This window comes from Schistocerca americana, chromosome 1 (genome assembly GCF_021461395.2).
Source record: "Schistocerca americana isolate TAMUIC-IGC-003095 chromosome 1, iqSchAmer2.1, whole genome shotgun sequence".
NCBI classification, from domain to species: domain Eukaryota; kingdom Metazoa; phylum Arthropoda; class Insecta; order Orthoptera; family Acrididae; genus Schistocerca; species Schistocerca americana.
In genome coordinates, this window is record NC_060119.1 from 724,344,040 (window position 1) to 724,364,199 (window position 20,160).

Below are 20,160 nucleotides of genomic sequence, written 5' to 3' on the forward strand. Positions count from 1 at the left end.
TGACAATGTTCACACTCTGAGGCATCATGGAACAAATATGACCACTGTTTTGTGGTCATTGATTAAAAAAGATGTCTGTATATGGGCATGATATTGTATTCGTTGCTATAAATGCAGACTGGGATAAAATGTGCTCACTGACATTGGACAGTTTAAACAGTCTCTGGCAGGATTTGAACATCCAAATCTGTGATAGCTACAGATATCTTTTCACAGTGGTGTTCAGCTGTACACAATGGATGGAAGCTATACCCATTGAGGACATTTCTGCTGAGACAACAGCAAAGACATTTGTTGCCACCTGGATAGCAAAACTTATTTATCCTTTCCACACACTACAGATGAGGGCCGCCAATTCAAATCTCTTTTGTTCGAAGAACTGTCCAACATGTGTAGCATACAGCATCATCATATGGTAAGTTACCATCCCACCAATAATGGATGGTAGAAAGGTGACGCAGTTCCTAAAGGCAGCTCTCATGTGCCACAGGGAGATATGGGTCCCTTGGTCTTTGTAGACCTCCGCACAGTGCACTAGCCAGACATTGGAGCTTCAGTAACAGAAATTGTGTTTGGTGAACTGTTACCCATTCTGGCGGACTGTCTCACACCTGCACTGCTGCCACCTGCAGCGGAACTGCCACAGGTGGTTCAACAGTTCCAAGACAACATAGCCAAGATCCGTCATCCACCTGCTTCGCATCATGGCAGATGCCCCAATTTTGTTCAGTACACTGTGGGTGGATGTACTTGCATTATGCTCCACACATATCTCCTCAAATTACACTCCACCCACTGAATATTGGTCCCTTTCCAGTGTTGCAATAAGGAGATCACACCAGTGAGATCTTGCATCGGCAAAACTGCAAAGGTCTCTGTTGTGTGGGTCAAACCAGTGTGGGTCCTCCTCCTACAGGACATCATGCCAATACTACAAGCCTTACCGTGTATGGAGACATCTGTGCAGACATCACCTAGTTGCAACTTCCTCCATCAGCCAGCAGCCATTTCACTGCCACGTGCAGTAGCTGCCCCATGGTCAGCAATCTGCACAAGAGCTGGCCAGCAAATAGTGTTTTGTTTTCCTTACATTCCATGTTCTTTGCATAATGAGGTTGTGGGAATAATTAACCCATCAACCGATTTTAGGGTGTGTTTCCTCTGGTACACGGGGTGTCTTAGAAGTTACTCACAATGTTATCAGTGGTCATTTGTGGATGTTGATGTGTTGCAAAAAATAAATGGTACTTCTGTATGCTTCAGTTCTATGTAACTTTTTTGTGTGGTATGTAAGTCTCATCCACTGGTAGATTGGACATGAACTCAAAAATAAAGAGGCATGTTCCAAATTTATTGTCAATCCATTAGGACATAAATAATCTTGCAAAATTTAATACTAGGAAACTGTGTTCGTATCTGTTGCCTAATGACTATACAGTCCAGATATGTTATAGTGTACCATGTAGGTCTGGATCAAACTACCAGAACCAAGTATTTGTGTGGCCTTTGGTTCTGAGCCATATTTTATAACAATATGCCTCTAGCAACTAACTGCAAAATCCAACAAAGACAAATAATGTTAAGAGCTTCTTAAGAGTGTAGTTTTCCTGTTCAGTAACAAACAAGAACACTCACAGAAACAGTAATATTTCAATGTACTTAATTGTAATTGGCATTTGTCAATTCACATGTGAGCTAAGTAAGGTTGACTGCTTACCCCAGCAGCAGCAGGGTAAGTAGCATGGACACTGTGGATTTAGAGGTTGTGAGAGAGGAAATGTTTTTGGGACCCTCTCTTAAAGTTTTGAAAGGGAAAGGTAACCTTTGGAGCTGGTCAACCTAGAACACAATGATTCTGGTGTGATAAGTGGCTGAGCGCACAAGCAGAAAATTTATTGGTTTTCTTAGTTTACACAGGCATTTACAGGTATACAGAAAAATTGTACTTTCTTTTTCTTAAACATAAAACAAATAATCCTTAAAACATTACAATCATGCAAATTTATAAGAATGTTGACTGAAGTTCTTAACTTCACAAGTTTCCTTTTTTTAAAGCATCAGAACCAATAACCTGTTAAAAAAACTTAATATAATTCAAAATATTTAAAGATAATTACTGAAAATCTGAATTACCCAAAATTTCCTTTTCCTTAAATGCTATAACCAATAATCTAAAAAAATTAAAATCATCCAAGGTATTTAGAATAATCATTGAAGCTCTAGATTGCCCAAGTTTTCTTTTCTTTAAACATTAAAAACAATAACTTTAAAAAATTATAATATTACAAAGTATTCTTTTTAAAACAGTAAGCTGAAGTTCAAAATAACTTTCACATAATTTAACCATAACTGGCTATAGGGATACTGACATGTGAATAATCAATCCGATTATCATAAAAACAGTGTTAGGGTAGTTATCAGAAAAACCTATAACAAAATTTAACTACAATTTACAGAAGCATAACATGTGCTGATGCAGTTGCACACAAATCAACCTTTCATCAGTATCAGACACATCAGTAAGTGGGTCACTTTACTACATTCCCAAGCTAAGAACAATCACTGCAAATGACAAATTATCACTATCAGTCTTAACCAACTTTACGTTCACCCTGCCTCTTCAACATGAGGCATTTTGTAACAATATGATTTAACATAGCTTTGTGATCACAGAAATTTATTCACCCCCTTACGTGTAAATTTCAGCCGGTGGAACCTGAAAACATATATTCACAATTATGAAGTGCCCTGAAGCTGACATCACTTCTCTAGAATACCATGCACATAATTCAATATGATTTGTCAGACCGGAAAGCATCCAACAGAAAGGCATCCCATTAGCCGCATGCAACATGGAAATTTGCAGAACACTGCCAGGGTACAATTTCATGACACTACAGCTAATGATAAGCCCAATCCACTTTTCAGTGCTACATCCAATATGATGTGTCCCAAAAGAAATGGGAAATATGCTCCTGAGACTTGCCAACCAAAAATAGCTAAATTTAAAGGATGACCCGGCTTGCGACTGGATTTGATCACAGACAGATGAATTATTGTTCCAGTGGAGGTGAATGATTCAGTTCAAATTCCAAATGCCAATCTCACCAAATTCAGCAGCAGTTGAGGCACTAATTCTGATGTGATGCACTTCTCACCATCCACTGACTAAACAGCAACCTCTGGGCTGCCAATCCATCAAATACACAATGCTACAGCACTTGCCATGCTTGAAGCACACAACTAGCATGCGCCTTGCCATCACTACGTGGCTTACTCCACCCTCCGTCATCCAGAGTGCCAGTTACCTAAGGCTTGCCCAGCATGTGCTTAAAACTGCTATCCATGCATGGCATATCTGGCCACAGAACTATTTTTATTTGCATAAAGGCACACTGATGCTAGAAATCAATAATTTGGGCTGCTGGAAGCTGTAATCATTCATGGTACTTTTACTTGCTAACAACCACACAAATCTAGTAAATGCATCTACAATGACAAACACATATTGATTACCATCCTTAGTGCATGGAAGCAGACTGAGATGATGAATAATGTATCCATTGGCTTAAATTGCCTGGTGGAACATAAAAGCTCTTTCTTTACATCTGTATCTGCCTTTATTTCAGTTTTGATCTTGTGCACACCCAAATGCTCTCAGCACAAGGATTGACGGAAGTAAGTGAAAATGGCAGGCACCAGTTTTTTCAGGACATAAATCTTTAACCTGTCATTGTACTTAGTACAGTAAGACAACTGCTACATGTGTGAGAAATAGCCTTCCACCTCATGTCCTCCCTTCGACTGTTCAATAATTGGATTTAAATCCTGGTCTCTATGTTGTTCCTCCCCTAATTCTCCAAACAGCTCAGGAATCTTGGTTAAAATAGCTGCCGCCACTATTCCTACTGGATGCTCCACCACAGCTTCCACAGGAGGTGGGGCTGAGGTAGTCTCATTTGGATCTTCCATAACAATATCCTTGAACATACAACTCAGGGCATTCACCACCTGATTGTGTGTGCCCCTAATATGTTCAACATTTAACTAAAAGACTGAAATTTGAACTGCCCTATGGGCTACTCTCCCAGTCTTACGTGGCCGCACCAGGACCCAGCTTAAGGCTTGATTATCTGTTTCCACATGGAATCTTCCATGTTCGAGGTAGAATCTAAACGTCCCCAAGGCATACAAAACTGCCAATGCTTCAAGCTCATATACCGAATAATGAGTCTGAGATCCTGATAACGCCCTCAAGGCCTAAGCTACAGGCCTACATTATCTCTCTTGCTCTAGCAGGAGAACAACCACGACACCAGTGTTAGATATGTCTGTTTGTATGATAAATGGCAAATTGAAATTAGGAATGCCAAACACAGGGAAATTACTCAAGGCACATTTCAATGCCTCAAATGGCACTTGCTGTGAGTCCCCCCATTTTTACCTTTCACCCTTCTAACGAAGTCAGTTCTGGAGAGCAACAGTTTTTACCATTCCAGTGAAATGAACTATGTTTTTTTCATTCCATTGTCTAGGAAACTTATAAATTGCTTGTGTTCTACATTGGCTGACATTCATCCTTTCAGCAGATGCAACATACTCTAGAAAGGATATCTCTTCCTGCACTAACGTGACCTTAGAGGGTTGCATGGTCAACCCAGCTTCCCTAAGACGACTCAGAACTTGCCTGAGGTATTCTAGATGTTCTTGGAAGTCCAAACTATATACCACTATGTCAACCAGATAATTGAAGACGCATTTAAACTTGAGATCTCTTAATACTGGACCCGATAAACAGGACAGCTCTGCAGCTCCTGTAGCCAAGCCAAAAGGTACCTGATTAAACCCAAATAATTTATAAATGGTACAAAATGCTGTTATCAGCTTAGACTGTTCATCAGATAGTATGCTTGATTTAAATCAAGAACAGTGAAGATCTGTGCTCCACTAAACCAAGTAATGCAATTTTTTAGGTCAGGAAGAGGTCCCAACTCCAGTACTATCTTTTTATTCAGAGCCCTGTAATCAGCTACTGGCTTAGACCCAGAGGCATTAGGCTTGGGCACGAGTAAAATAGGTGCTGCATGAGGCAACACAGATGGCCTAATCACTCCATGTGTTAACAACTGGTTGACAATCTCGCGCAATTCCTGCATTTTGGGTGGCAAATGCTGGTAAGATGGCCGTCTCACTGGTATATTATCCGTTAAACTGATCTTACAATGTATTTCATTAGTTACCCCTAACAGATCAGTAAGAACCTGCAGAAACTTCTTTAATAAACCAATTAACTGCTGAGCCTGGTTGGACAGTAAATGCTGAACATCGAATGGATTTTCTTTAGTTTGAATCCGACCCACCATGGAAGAAACAATGTGGAACCCTTTCCTCAGGCAGAAATTTAAAATACAACCACTCACTGGAATAATCTAGACAGCACTGGGTCTCATAAAACATTACATCCTAATATTGCTGTTGCATAGACAAGGCTTGCTCTCTCAACTTAGATATAACTTCAACCTTCGTAACATCCCCATTTATTGAATGGACATCATTAATCCTATTGACCAAATGATCTGCCAGAGCATGCAATCATGTGAGCTTGGCACAAGAGGGGGAGGAGCCTTCCACTAGGGCAATACCTTTCTGAATGCCGACAAGCAATGATGAATATGCTGTACTTGCAGCACTTACCTCCTTGACTGTCTGCAAGGTGATGTTTACAGGCTTCTCCAATATCCCCTGCAGCCACTGGCATACTTCCACAGTTGTGCCCTCCTCGGATGCCTTTCTAATCATGAGCTTGTACTGCAAGCAATTCTTATGTAGATACTTCAGCCCCAGGACACCTCATGAGTCCATATTAAACCAAAGCTGAAACCACAAAAACAGCAAACAGTACCAGAATAAAACTAAACACTTCCTTACAGTTCTAAAACAACATAGCTTAAATACATCAGTTTATCCCTGTGTTAAACTTTGTAATTATGCCCTGTGCTAACATTTGGGATCTTTTCTTAAGGTTTTGAACGGGAAAGGTAACCTTTTAAGCTGGTCAAACTAGAACACAACAATTCTGGTGCGATAAGCAGCTGAGCACAGTAGCAGAATATTTATTGGTCTTTCTTAGTTTACACAGGCATATACAGGTACATACGGAAATTTTGTACTTTCTTTTTCTTAAACATTAAGCCAAATAATTGTTAAAACATTAAAATCAATCATGCAAAATTTTTAGAATATTGGCTGAAGTTCTAAACTTCACAAATTCCCCCCCCCCCCCCCCCCCCCCCTTTTTTTTTTTTATAACAGAAACAGGAACCTTTTAAGAAAACTTAAGATCATTCAGAATATTTAAAGGCAATTACTGAAATTCTAAATTACCCAAAATTTCCTTTTCCTTAAGCATTAGAACCAAAAACTTAAGAAAAGTCCAAGATATTTAGAATAATCACTGAAGCTCTTGATTGTCTAAGTTTTCTTTTCTTCAAACATTAAAACCAATATCTTTTTTAAAAATCAAAATCACCCAAGATATTCTTTTTGAAACAGTTAAGCTTAAGTTCAAAGCCCTTTTCACATTAGTGCACCATAACTGGCCATAAGGATACCAATATGTAAATAACTTAACGGCAGTTCAACCGATCCAGTTGTTAGAAAACCAACATTAGGATGGTTACCAGAAAAATCTACAACAAAATTATTTACAATTTACAGAAGCATAACATGCAGCTGCACACAAATCAACCTTTCATCAGTATCTGATACATTGGTCCATGGATCACTTTACTACAGTCCCAAGCTAAGACAAACAATGCAAACGACAATTTATCACTGCCAGACTTAACCACTTACATCACCCTGGCTCTTGAACATGAGGTAGTTTGGAACAATACAGTTAAATGTAACTCTGTAATAACAGAAATGAATTAACCCCGCTTACATGCAAATTTCGGCCAGTGGAACCTGAAAACATGTATTCACAATTACAAAGTGCCTGAAGCTGAGATCAATTCTGTAGAATGCCATACTCATAGTTCAACATAGCCCAGAAAGTCTACTACAGAAAGGCATCCAATTATCCACATGTAACATGGAAATTTGCAGAACACTTCCAGGGTACAATTTCTTGACACTACAGTCAATAATAAGCCCAACCTACTCTTCAGTGCTATATCCAATATGATGTGTCCCAGAACAAAAATGAAAAATTCTCCTGAGATTTGCCAATGAAAAACAGTTTAATTTAGAGGATGACCCTGCATGCAACCGGAGTTGATCACAGACAGATGAATTAAGGTTCCAGTGAAGGTGAAAAATTGAGTTCAAATTCCAAACGGAATGCCAATATTCACCAAATTCAGTAGGAGTGTAAGGCACTAATTCCAATTTGTTGTGCTTCCCACCATCTGGTGACTAAACAGTGACCTCTGGGCCCGGCCTCTGACCCATCACACAGACAATGCCGTAGCACTTACTGCACTTCCAGTACACAACTAGCATGTGTTTGGCTCTCACTACACGGCTTACTCCACACTCTGTCATGCAGACCACCAGTTACCTTAGGCTCACCTGGCACATGCTAAAAATCACTAACCATGCCTGGCATATCCGATCACAGAACAATTTTTATTGGCATAAAGTCACACTGGGCCAGAAATCGATATGGTCACATGTATGCACTGCAGAAACACAAACCAAAAATCATATGACTGTGTGAGCTTTATTGTTTGTCTTCTAGTGCTGACAACTCACTGGCATGCACATCTTGTACTGATCAGTTGCTGTGGTATAAATTTTAACACTGAAGCAACATGCATTCATGAAAGTGCATAACAGAGATAGTCATCCTCAGGTGCCGTGCATATTTGTATCAGGGAATATAAAATTAAATTAAGACTTACTTAATACTTCATGCAGAATGAAAATAAAAAGAAAGAAAATGAAAGGCATGGTTATGGGCTTAAAGAAAGAAGTGTAAAGTATAAGTCAGGGAGAGAAATCTTAGTATTTGGGAAGCAGAAAGTATGAACAGGACATTAGAGTCAGAATGGCACTAGTGAGACAGGCAGAAAAGATTCTTAGCTGGTGTTTTGAGGATAGAATTAAGAAAGTGACTAGTGAAATGCATGATACATAGCTTGGCCTTGTATGGAGCAGAATCATGGACACTGAGAAAGTAGGAAGAGAGGAGAATTGAAGCTGTGAAATCTCAAGACAGCCCAGAATGGAGTCGATCACTTGGACTGATAAAGTAAAGAATGAAGCAATATTGATAAGATTGGAGGATGTTGCTGACAGTGAAGAATAGGATGCTAAACTGGGTAGGACATAATTTGAGACGAGATTGCCTTCTGATAGAGGCAGTTTTAGGTTTCATTATGGGGAAGAGAGAGTAGGGCAGAAGAAGGTGCTAGATGTTGGATGATGTCAGTAGTCCACAATGTGGTTACCAAAGAATGAAGGGGCAGCAGAAGACAGAGAAACATGCAGGGCTATGAAGTCTAACGTGTCACAAGTGGAAGAAGAATGACATCCAAAAAATGAAGTGTTATGAATGGTGCTGACTTTTAATGGTAAGTACTTGGAGGCCACAGCCATTTCATTGCACACTTGATACAGGTATTCTATTGGGTGCTCATAATGTACTAATTTATGTAGGTTACCAATTAATAATAAGACCGGTGCCATCTCACAATGTCAGTTTTGTGTCTTGAGCAAAAATGTTTGATGACTACTAGTCTAGATTACACACTTACACTTGAACATATCTGTTAGGATGAATGTGATCAATTACAGTGAATAAAGCATCTTATTCATATAATATATAGCCTGAATAGAAACATGATTTTTTAAAATTTACGTGTGGCTTAAGTGAATGCATAAACAACCAACATTGATATAATTAACTATGGAGAATTATGTTGGAACTAGAGTATTCATACACATCTTGCTTATTGCTTGCATTAGATTGACACAGACTTTTTGGTATACAAAATGTTACAGAATGATATTTTTAAAATGTGGGAGATTTTAGAGTATGCAGTTTGAAAATTTTGCAGCAAGGAACCTGTAGCCGGACATGGGAAATAAAGTTTCTACAGCAGGAGGAGGCATTTGACCTCCTGTCACTTGGATGGCTACCCTTCCATCCACTGACTTTACATTGTTGTTGCAGATGGAAGACCGGAAACTCACAGCTACAGTAGTCTACCTAAGTCTGTGTATGGAAAGTTGTTTACTTAGTGTTTGCCATCTTTCAATTTACCCATTCCATCCACGTGTGCTGTGCTCTCAATATGCAGCTAGTCAACATGAAACACTGTACAGTTGTCTGATTATTGTGCTTTATGTGCTGTAGTTAAGTTCTGATACCATGAAGGGCAATTACACATTTGGAGAACTTACTGAAATGCATTTGAGATATGGTGGAGCTCATGGAAATGCCAATCCAGCTCTTCAGTTGTATGCAGGAAGATTCCTAAATAGGTGACTTCCTAGCATCCCATAATTGAGCATGTTGATCAGGATTGAGAGAGAGAGAGAGAGAGAGAGAGAGAGAGAGAGAGAGAGAGAGAGAGAGAGAGGAACTGTGTCAGATGATGCACATCAGGGAGGTGCAAGGAGGAGGATATGAACCGCCAAATTTGAAAAAAGACGTTATGGATCATGTAGCTGCCAATCCTAGATCAAGCATATGTGCAATTTCATAAATAAATCACATAGACCATGCTCAGTAATGGGCTATATCTATTGTGCAATTGACCAGTTCAAACTATGGGACAGCCTCATTTTGAACCATGGTAGCAATTGTCACAGTGGTTCCTTCATTGTTGTGCTGCTGTCCCTAATTTTGCATACCTTGTGCTGTTTACTGATGATTCCCCTTTTATGAGGGAGGATGCTTTTAACTCCTGTAATAGCCACGAGTGGGCTGCTGAAAATCCATACACTGCCCATACAAGAATTGACATCTTACCAGATTATTTAGACTGTGAATGGTATTTGAACTTTCTAGAGACTGTTTTGCTCAGACCTGTATAGGATGTTCCCTTGAAAGCTCATGTTAGTTTGTGGTTTCAGAATGATGGTGCTCCAGTACACTTTGATCATCAGACCTGGGAATATCTCACAGACAACTCCAGGGAGAGAGTAATCATAAGAAGATGCTCAATTCTTTGGCCCATGTGCTCCCCTGACCTCAGTTCATTGTGTACTCAACACCATAAGGAACAGTACATTTTCTTATTGAGCACATTTTACAGCATCAGTACCATTGGAGGGGTCTGTGGAATCTTACAGAGAATCACACATTATTTAGTGAAGTTGGCAGTTCTCAGACTGAACATTTACTCTAAAGTAGTGAAGCCACAGATCTGGTTTAAAGTATTTGATTGTACTCTACTGGTTTGTCAGTAAAAAGTTTTCCAATTCTAATATTTCCTTTAACATAGCAAAAGCAAAGAAAGTGCATAGAAACTTTATTCCACATTTCTCACTGTAGGTTCCTTCTGGCTAGTATTTTCTAAGGAATTTAAGGGTAGCAAAATGAGAGCATCACCTGTGAATTTTAAAATTTTCCCGTCGAATTGACTGTTCAAACAAACAGTCATCTTCAGGTGAGCCGTCACAGACTGGCCAAAACGTCCTCCATTCCGCAATATATAGCGTACTGTAACTATTCTGTGCATGCGTCAAAAACTTGATAGTTGAACCACACTGCCCACCAGCAGCGCCCTCGCTGGTGGAACAGCGAAACTCAGTCGCCCTCTGCGTTGCTGTTTGCCACGGCCATCGATGCACTCTGTCGTCTTCGATTTGAAGAAATCATGGAGATGATGGGATTCCATGCACTGTCCAGCTGGTAGCCGCTGTTACGGTTTAACAGATTTTCCACCAGTCGTATTTCTACGGATTCTTTAATAATGGAGTCCCAGAAAGACGTTGCTGTGGACAAAATCATTGTTTTCTCATACTCCATTAAATGCCCAGTAGAAATACAATGTACAGCAATAGCGGACTTGCTTGGCTGCAAAAGGCGGGTGTAACGTTGATGTTCAGTGCAGCGTTCTTTCATGGTGCATGTGGTTTGACCTATGTAAGCCATACCACATTGGCACAGTATCTTGTAAATTCTGGCCTTTCGTAGTAACAAATTGTCCTTAACTGATCCTACAAGGCCCGCAATCTTCGATGGTGGGCGGAAAACCACTTTTACCTGAAATTTTCGGAGGATTCTTGCTATTTTATACGAAGTGTTGCCAACGAAAGGAAGAAAAGCTAAAGATTGTTCCGGCATGTTGTCCTCTTTATTCACTTCCTGCTTTTTAGTTTTAACTGTTAGTGCCCTGTTAATCTGCCGGATGGAATACCCATTTTCGCTGAATACTGTCTTTAGATGGGCGAGTTCTTGAGGTAAGCTATCTAGATCTGAGACAGTATGAGCTCTATGAACAAGTGCTTTAAGCAAACTCATGGTTTGCGATGGGTGATGGCAACTCGATGCTTGCAGGTACAAATCAGTATGAGTGGGTTTCTGGTAAACTGAATGCCTTAGAGAACCATCAGTCGTCCTTCGAACCAGGACATCCAGGAAAGGCAAACAACCATCTTTCTCTATTTCCATGGTGAACTGGATGTTGTTATGAATGGAGTTGAGGTGATGTAGAAACTCCATTAATTTATCTTCTCCATGAGGCCACATTATGAAAGTGTCATCCACATACCGCCAAAAAACTGTTGGCTTCAGGGCAGCTGATTCAAGCGCTCTCTCTTTGAAATCCTCCATAAAAAGGTTGGCCACCAAAGGAGACAGGGGACTACCCATGGCGACACCGTCAGTCTGTTCAAAATATTCTTGATTAAACATAAAATAAGTTGAGGAAAGAGCGTGCCTGAACAAAGCAGTGATATCAGGAAACATGTTGCCAATCAGTGTCAAAGAATCTGCAAGAGGAACTTTTGTAAAAAGTGAGACCACATCAAAACTTACTAGAAGGTCTACACTGCTAAGACGAAGAGCCCCCAGTCTATTGATAAAATCAGCTGAGTTTCGTATGCGATGTGAGCACTTGCCTACGAAAGGTTTCAGTAAGGAAGCGAGATGTTTAGCTAAATCATACGTAGGAGCTCCAATGTTGCTCACTATTGGACGCAGAGGAAGACCCTCTTTATGAATCTTTGAAAGGCCCTCTTTATGAATCTTTGAAAGGCCATACAGTCTTGGAGGTACACAACCATGTGGTCTCAACCTCTTGATGGTCTCTTGCGGTAAGGAGGAAGAATTTAATAGTGCTGAAGTTTTTCGTTGCACAGGACCTGTAGGATCGTAATCAATCCTCTTATAGGTAGAGTCACTTAGCAGACCATACATCTTATCTTTATACACACCACGAGGTAACAAAACAGTTGTATTACCTTTGTCAGCTTTCAATACCACTACGTCAGGGTCCTCTCTCAGATTTCGTAATGCAGCCCTTTCTGCAGAGGTTAAATTACTGTGTTGAGTAGGAGTCTTCAACAGAGCGTGGCAAGTTTCCCTTCTTATTTCGTCTGCAGCATCCAAAGGAAGATTGCGGACCTTGTAGGATCAGTTAAGGACAATCTGTTACTACAAAAGGCCGGAATTTACAAGATACCGTGCCAATGTGGTATGGCTTACATAGGTCAAACCACACGCTGCACTGAACATCAACGTTACACCCGCCTTTTGCAGCCAAGCAAGTCCGCTATTGCTGAACATTGTATTTCTACTGGACATTCAATGGAGTATAAGAAAACAATGATTTTGTCCACAGCAGCGTCTTTCTGGGACTCCATTATTAAAGAACCCGTAGAAATACAACTGGCGGAAAATCTGTTAAACCGTGACAGTGGCTACCAGCTGGACAGTGCATGGAATCCCATCATCTCCACGATTTGCTCAAATTGAAGACGACAGAGTGTGTTGACGGCCGTGGCAAACAGCAACGCAGAGGGCGACTGAGTTCCGCTATTCCACCAGCGAGGGTGCTGCCGGCGGGCAGTGTGGTTCAACTATCAAGTTTTCGACGCATGCGCAGAATAGTTACAGTATGCTATATATTGTGGAACGGAGCGCGTTTTCGCCAGTCTGCGACAGCTCACCTGAAGATGACTGGCAGGTGACCAGTTGAAATATCATGCAAAGTATTGAATGACGACCGGCTGCAAGCCCGAAATTTGTTTGAACAAGAGAGCATCACCTATCATCTGCCAAAAAATGATCTCAAACTGTGATCTTTAACAGATCAAATAATAGTAATTTGATATTATCTCTTTTTCAGGAACAACTTGTTATGGAAAAAATGAAACCACAAAGGGAAAATTTTGCATTTGTATTGATGACAGTTCACATGAAAGATATTTCCCTGTTTTTGAAAACTAATTTCTCTTTTGTTGTTTTTAATTGTAGTGGAGTTCAGAAAGGCTGGCAAATATTGTGCAGTGAAGGTGCTGTATGCACAGTACTGGGAGTGGGCTCTTGGTCAGTTCTTGTATTAGCTCTGCGTTACACTCTCAAAGCCCTTTTCACATATAAAGGTTGGATGTATGAGGAAGGTGGCCGTGGTCGAAGTGTGTCATTGGCTACCAAACTATGGCTTCTCAGTGTTAAAGTGCTCACATTTGCAACAAAGCCCTCACTGTATAGTTATCAAGGGATTTTACCAAGGTTACCAGTGCCTTCCTTGAATGAAACAATAGAAAAGGTAAGCTGTGTATAAAGTATCATATAATGAATGTGTAAATGACTTACTTTTTGTAGCAATGATATTAAAAAAGTCAGTATTGGTCAGGGTGAAGGCTGTTATATAGTCATAAAACACTTCACAGAATTAGATATTGTAAATGACATAAGTGGTTTGGGGCACTTTAATCTTCACTTTAATGATCTTCTGTAAATTTATATTATGGAGATTTGTTTACAGAATTTGCATTCTATAAATCTATATACTTATAAAATAAGTCATCTGTGCCTCAATAAATGTTTCTGTAAATAAAAGAAAATTGTCATGTGGATAACATATCAGATGAGCTCTATACTATAACAGTGTTAAAAAAACTCATTATTACAGTTACTTGATCAACACTGGATATCTGTTATGCATAACCTTCATTAATTTTAATTTTGTTTACCATGAACCAACTGCTGACTATACTGAATATTACATCTATGTGTTGAATTGTTCAAAGAGGAACTTTCCCACTACATAATAAAGTAGTTTCATATGCAAATGATGATGCCTACTCATTACAGTCCAGGGCATTTACAAATACTAAAAATAGGAGTGACCCAACCTTGGGTTCCTAATAATGCTAATAATAATGGTGTGGTGTTCTGGCTGCAGACGAGCCAGTCTTGCTTTACTGACTGTTATGTCATCCATCAGCCATTGGTGTCACTTGGATGAAGTATGGAGGGATTTATGGAGAGCACACTGCCTGTCTGGCTGTTTTCACTTTAGTAGGCCGAGAGCCATGGCTACTCAGTTATGTAGCTCCTCAGTTGACATCATGAGGCTGAGTGGACTCCATTTCAGTCCTCCCACCATGTAAAAGTCTCTGACAGAACCAAAAAATTAATCCAGATCCTCTATGTGACAGCCATCTACACTGTCTGCTCAGTTATGGAGGTGGACCTAGCTTCCTAAAGCATTCCATATTCTAGCTTCAGTAGCTGTTTTTCATTACAATACTTGTAGGCTCTATAACCAAACCTAAATCTCATTTATAAGTATTCCTCTATTCTCACATTGTAATCTTTAAGCTCATCAGGACAATTAGAATTTGCAGAAACTTGGTTCTGTTCTGCTTTCCTTGAGTAAATCCCAGTTTGCCTGCATGGATTATACACATTTTCAATGTAAATGACATTACAATTCCTTTTAGCCTCTCTGGTTCCTTCTCTGTGTAATCTTTTTGCCTGTTAATAGTGACAACAACATAGATTTTTTTATAGTGGTTTGAGTCACAGCTTGAAAGTGGTCATTTAGAATAAGTGCAGTGTATTTTACATTGTATATGTTTGATATCACTCAAGGAAGGGGGTCATTTAGAGTAATATGAAATACAGAAGTAAGAACTTCAAGTGTCAAGACTGCTAATTATAATTTTATTTAGTACTGGTTTTGGCAACTTTAAGTTTCCATCATCAGATCTTATGCAAATACACCTCAATAAGTCTCCATCATATGCCAGGTCATAGCACATCATTCAAGGAACATTAAAAATGTGATGCAATGGCATGTCAGTAATAAAACAAGATTTACATAAAATATCATGCATATTTCACTGACTACACAAGCTCGTGTTCACACAATAGATGAAAGACTACTTCTATAATTAGCTATCTCTGTTGTTGAAGTTTTACTTCTGTATTTCACATTTTATATTAGCTAATTTAGGAGTTCCCCATAATTTTATTTGATTATTTTTTTCTCTTTCTTGTGGTTTACTCAAGGAATAGTGAATTGAATTGTAAATGATCCTCTAGTATTACACTGTTCACAGCAAATGCACATGTCATATAGGACACATAAAAAACAGCAAGCGTTCAGTATCACTTATTTCCTAAGGAGCAACCACTTTGATTATAAAGAACAATATATAATTTGAAAGGTACTCTTAACATTAAAATTTCTTTTCCACTATACAGTCTTCGAGTTGTTCAGAAAGTTAATGTCATGTGCTCATATACTATCTTGTAGATTTTTGTTGGGCTTCTGAATACTAAGAAAACCCTTATGCAAAGAAGAGGACAAGATATATTGTCTTCTGGATTCAGTTTGGGAAGCTATTTGTTTTGTGTACTACTAATGTAGATAAAAAGAATCAGGAATTGTGCAGCTCATATAGGTTATCTGGAAACATTCACATTCTCATGATGAAAACTGAAAAAATATTAAATCCCCCCCCCCCCCCCTCCTGTAAAAAAACCCCCTTTCTTTGATAGTTACCTCCTTCCAGATTGTTCTTCTCTTCTTCTTTAGATCTCTTTCTTTGCACATATGAGATGTGAGTGAGATTGCAAAAACTTACTTCATTTAATCAGTAGTCATTACTGTAGAGAAATTAAGAACTCATTTCTCCTTGTTGTTGTTGTTGTGGTCTTCAGTCCTGAGACTGGTTTGATGCAGCTCTCCACGCTACTCTATCCTGTGCAAGCTTCTTCATCTCCCAGTACCTACTGCAACCTACATCCTTCTGAATCTGCTTAGTGTAGTCATCTCTTGGTCTCCCTCTACGATTTTTACCCTCCATGCTGCCCTTCAATACTAAATTTGTGATCCCTTGATGCCTCAGAACATGTCCTACCAACCGATCCCTTCTTCTAGTCAGGTTGTGCCACAAACTCCTCTTCTCCCCAGTCCTATTCAGTACCTCCTCATTCGTTATGTGATCTACCCATCTAATCTTAAGCATTCTTCTGTAGCACCACATTTCGAAAGCTTCTATTCTCTTCTTGTCCAAACTATTTATCATCCATGTTTCACTTCCATACATGGCTACACTCCATACATATACTTTCAGAAACGCTTTCCTTGCCATTGCCAGTCTACATTTTATATCCTCTCTACTTCGACCATCATCAGTTATTTTGCTCCCCAAATAGCAAAACTCCTTTACTGCTTTAAGTGTCTCATTTCCTAATCTAATTCCCTCAGCATCACCTGACTTAATTCGACTACATTCCATTACTCTCGTTTTGCTTTTGTTGATGTTCATCTTATATCCTCCTTTCAAGACAATGTCCATTCTGTTCAACTGCTCTTCCAAGTCCTTTGCTGTCTCTGACAGAATTACAATGTCATTGGCGAACCTCAAAGTTTTTATTTCTTCTCCATGGATTTTAATACCTACTCCGAATTTTTCTTTTGTTTCCTTTACTGCTTGCTCAATATACAGATTGAATATCATCGGGGAGATGCTACAACCCTGTCTCACTCCCTTCCCAATCACTGCTTCCCTTTCATGTCCCGCGACTCTTATAACTGCCATCTGGTTTCTGTACAAATTGTAAATAGCCTTTCGCTCCTTGTATTTTACTCCTGCCACCTTCAGAATTTGAAAGAAAGTATTCCAGTCAACATTGTCAAAAGCTTTCTCTAAGTCTACAAATGCTTGAAACGTAGGTTTGCCTTTTCTTAATCTAGCTTCTAAAATAAGTCGTAGGGTCAGTATTGCCTCACGTGTCCCCATATTTCTACAGAATCCAAACTGATCTTCCCCAAGGTCTGCTTCATGAGGATCAAAGGCACATTCAGCACCCATATTCAGAATTGAAGTTACACACATGTTAACAAAAGTGCAAACAAAGTACTACACTGATAATGAAAGTAAAAGTAATTTTGGAGGAGTAGTAAGACATATTTCTTGTGTGATTTATTTTACAAAAAGTTTATACAACAAAAAATATGAAACAGGTGACAGTGAGTTTGAAGTAATAACCAGCTGTATGGGAGAATTTACGATTTCCCTACTGTTACAAAAAAGGAAACTGTTAGTATAACATTAGTTACTGAAAGCCTGATGGTCTTTGTCAGAAAGTGATGTGGCAACAAATTCAGCATGCTGACTGTGAGTAATGTGTAAATTGAGTTTTATTGTTTGAATCAATTAATCTGATTGACATGAATAATTCTCTTGATAACAATTATTTCTTCTTACCTTTAAACAGCTTTTGTAGGTATTTCAGCTATCTTTAGAGAACTGCTGCTGGAGTTCCTTCTTGTTTACAATTTATAAACTTTTTAGTTTGTGTGTATTATAGTCAGAATATTATCTTCGTAGCTAATTTAAGCATCCTCATCCAGTAAAGAAGTGCAGTAGCTTTCTAGCTGCTGTTGGCAGGTGCAACAGTGCTGGATAAATCATAAATGGAGAATGTTCTCGGATGAGATCAACCATACCCAATGATACACTTGGTAAAATGTGAATGAAGAAGTTTAAACTTGTTGCTTCCACAAAATAATCATTCAATCACTAACTTGTGAGCCCTCACATGCAATTGTATGAATAATAAATCATAAGTCAGAGCGTTATTGTTTATGTGTGACTGGATTTTTAAGTGTTGGCTATGCTACAGTCTAGAGGCCATCCAACACATCTGTCGATTAATCCTAAAGACATCCTGTCACAAAGTTCAAATGAATGCAGGCAGGAAATTGTGAAATAATCTTTTTAATCTCACAGGTGACACTGGGGATACATTATCTAACACTGTACAGTGAAATATAAATGAAGAAGTTTGTCAAAAGAATTAAACTAAAATTAAACATTGACAGAAATCATTATGAACCTGCAGAGACAGGAGTACATAGTAGTCACAAAACAATATCTTTTGGAAGCAGAGATTTCTTCATTTGGAAAAACAAAAAGTATTGGGAAACTCAAGAAGCACTTATAGAAGTCATTTGGCACCCAAAGAAAAGAGGTCCAGGGTGGGAGGGAAATTAACAATGAAAGTATACCAACAGATGAGACTTGGAAACCTACTCAGTGTGCCACCACACCATTTTTTGGTACCAACTTCGCATTGTACATTAGCAATCTCCGATTTTAGAACTCGGCTGAAGATGGCTGCCTGGTTGTTAGCTGAAATCCCATGGTAAGACATTACAGGAGTGAGTAGAAAGAATATCCAGGCTTTATTCAGACTGCAGAAAAGAGCAATAAGTATAATAATCAAGAGTGGCAGCATGGCTCACTACCTTAAATGCTGAATATCTCAACTGCCCTTGTGAATACATTTTTCAGTGTTATGTAAAAATACAAAAAAATATTGACTGCTCTGTTCACAATTATTAATTAATGATTATGAAACTAGAAACAGGTATAATTTGTATGTGGAAAGAAAACAATTATATAATAAATTACCACAAGAAATAGAAGATATAGTTTTGATCTGGTCTTTCAAAACAGAAGTAAAAAAATATTTGCAGAATAAAAGTTTTTGTATGGTAATGGAGTATCAGAAGTAAAAAGTGTTACCTAATTAAGAAATTCTGTATTAAAATATAATGGTATGTAGAAATAATAATTATATACCACTAAAAACAAATGTAAATATAGATTAAAAGAAAATGCATTGACAATTAAAGTGGAAGAAATTAATCTTCAACTGTCAATTTGTCTATGTTTTGAATCACAAAATCCATACAATGTAAATTATTTCATGGATTAATAAAGAAATCAAATCATTGGAGAGATAGCATCCCCAAACTTTTCACTTCACATTCTCATGCTCCTACTTATCCAGTTGCAGAAAAAGAACAGGTTCAGCACACTGTTGCATGGAAACTGTACCTAGTCTCACTCATATTCCCTCCCTTCCTTCACCAGCACAATATAATCATGACTGTAGTACATCTGGCTGACATCCATTCATAACTTCCACAAGGACACAACCCTTACTACTGCTGCACAACTTAATCTCAGCAGTAGTTTTCCACCCACAAAAGGATGTGTGATGGCTTCCTGAGACTACATCTGATTGTACATGACACTGTGACTGAAACAGAGTCTGAATAATTGGGCACACTATACTGTGGTTTGCTCATTTATGCTTCATATATGGACAACAATACAGTTGGAAAGATAAAATCTTATTTTCTGCCCTAGAGGAGAAGATGTTGGCACCTTTTTGATTTCTTCAGGGTACTCTACAGGACAACGTGCTGTCATAGATTTGCAAATTCAACCTCTCAGGTGACATGGATACACAATAATGAGAGTCAAAATGGGGACAGAAGGACAGCTCTGGTTCAGTCCTAAAATTTTAAGAGTAAATTTGTTGGCCAATGTGAGTGAAATTATAGGGATTTCTCATAAGCCCTTAGTCAAATGTTGAACCTTGGATTACACTTTACACAAATGGCCCAACCATGTAGCTTTCAAAATGCATTTGTGCATCTTAACTTAATCCAGTCATTGTTAAAAATAGGAAATATGAAAATTATGCAGCACACCTTTTACCATGGACAGATGTAAAGTTTTGTAAGTGATCAAATTGTTGTACACACATCAACAAAAGTCTTGCATCACCCCTTTATTTCAAAATTCATGGTGCAGGAAACAAAAATTGGATCTGAGGAATGCATAAATATTCATTTGCAATGTGCTCAGATCATTAAAAAATAAAAA

General features: G+C 38.7%; 1 protein-coding gene across 1 annotated transcript in view; it reads left to right on the forward strand.

Moving 5' to 3' along the window:
- Positions 1 to 20,160, forward strand: part of LOC124610430 (carnitine O-palmitoyltransferase 1, liver isoform-like) — a 202,861-nt gene that overhangs the window by 101,821 nt on the left and 80,880 nt on the right. Inside the window, exon 4 of the mRNA XM_047140158.1 lies at positions 13,433 to 13,727. Coding sequence (XP_046996114.1) covers positions 13,433 to 13,727 — 295 coding nt within the window. The remainder of the gene's footprint in view (positions 1 to 13,432; positions 13,728 to 20,160) is intronic.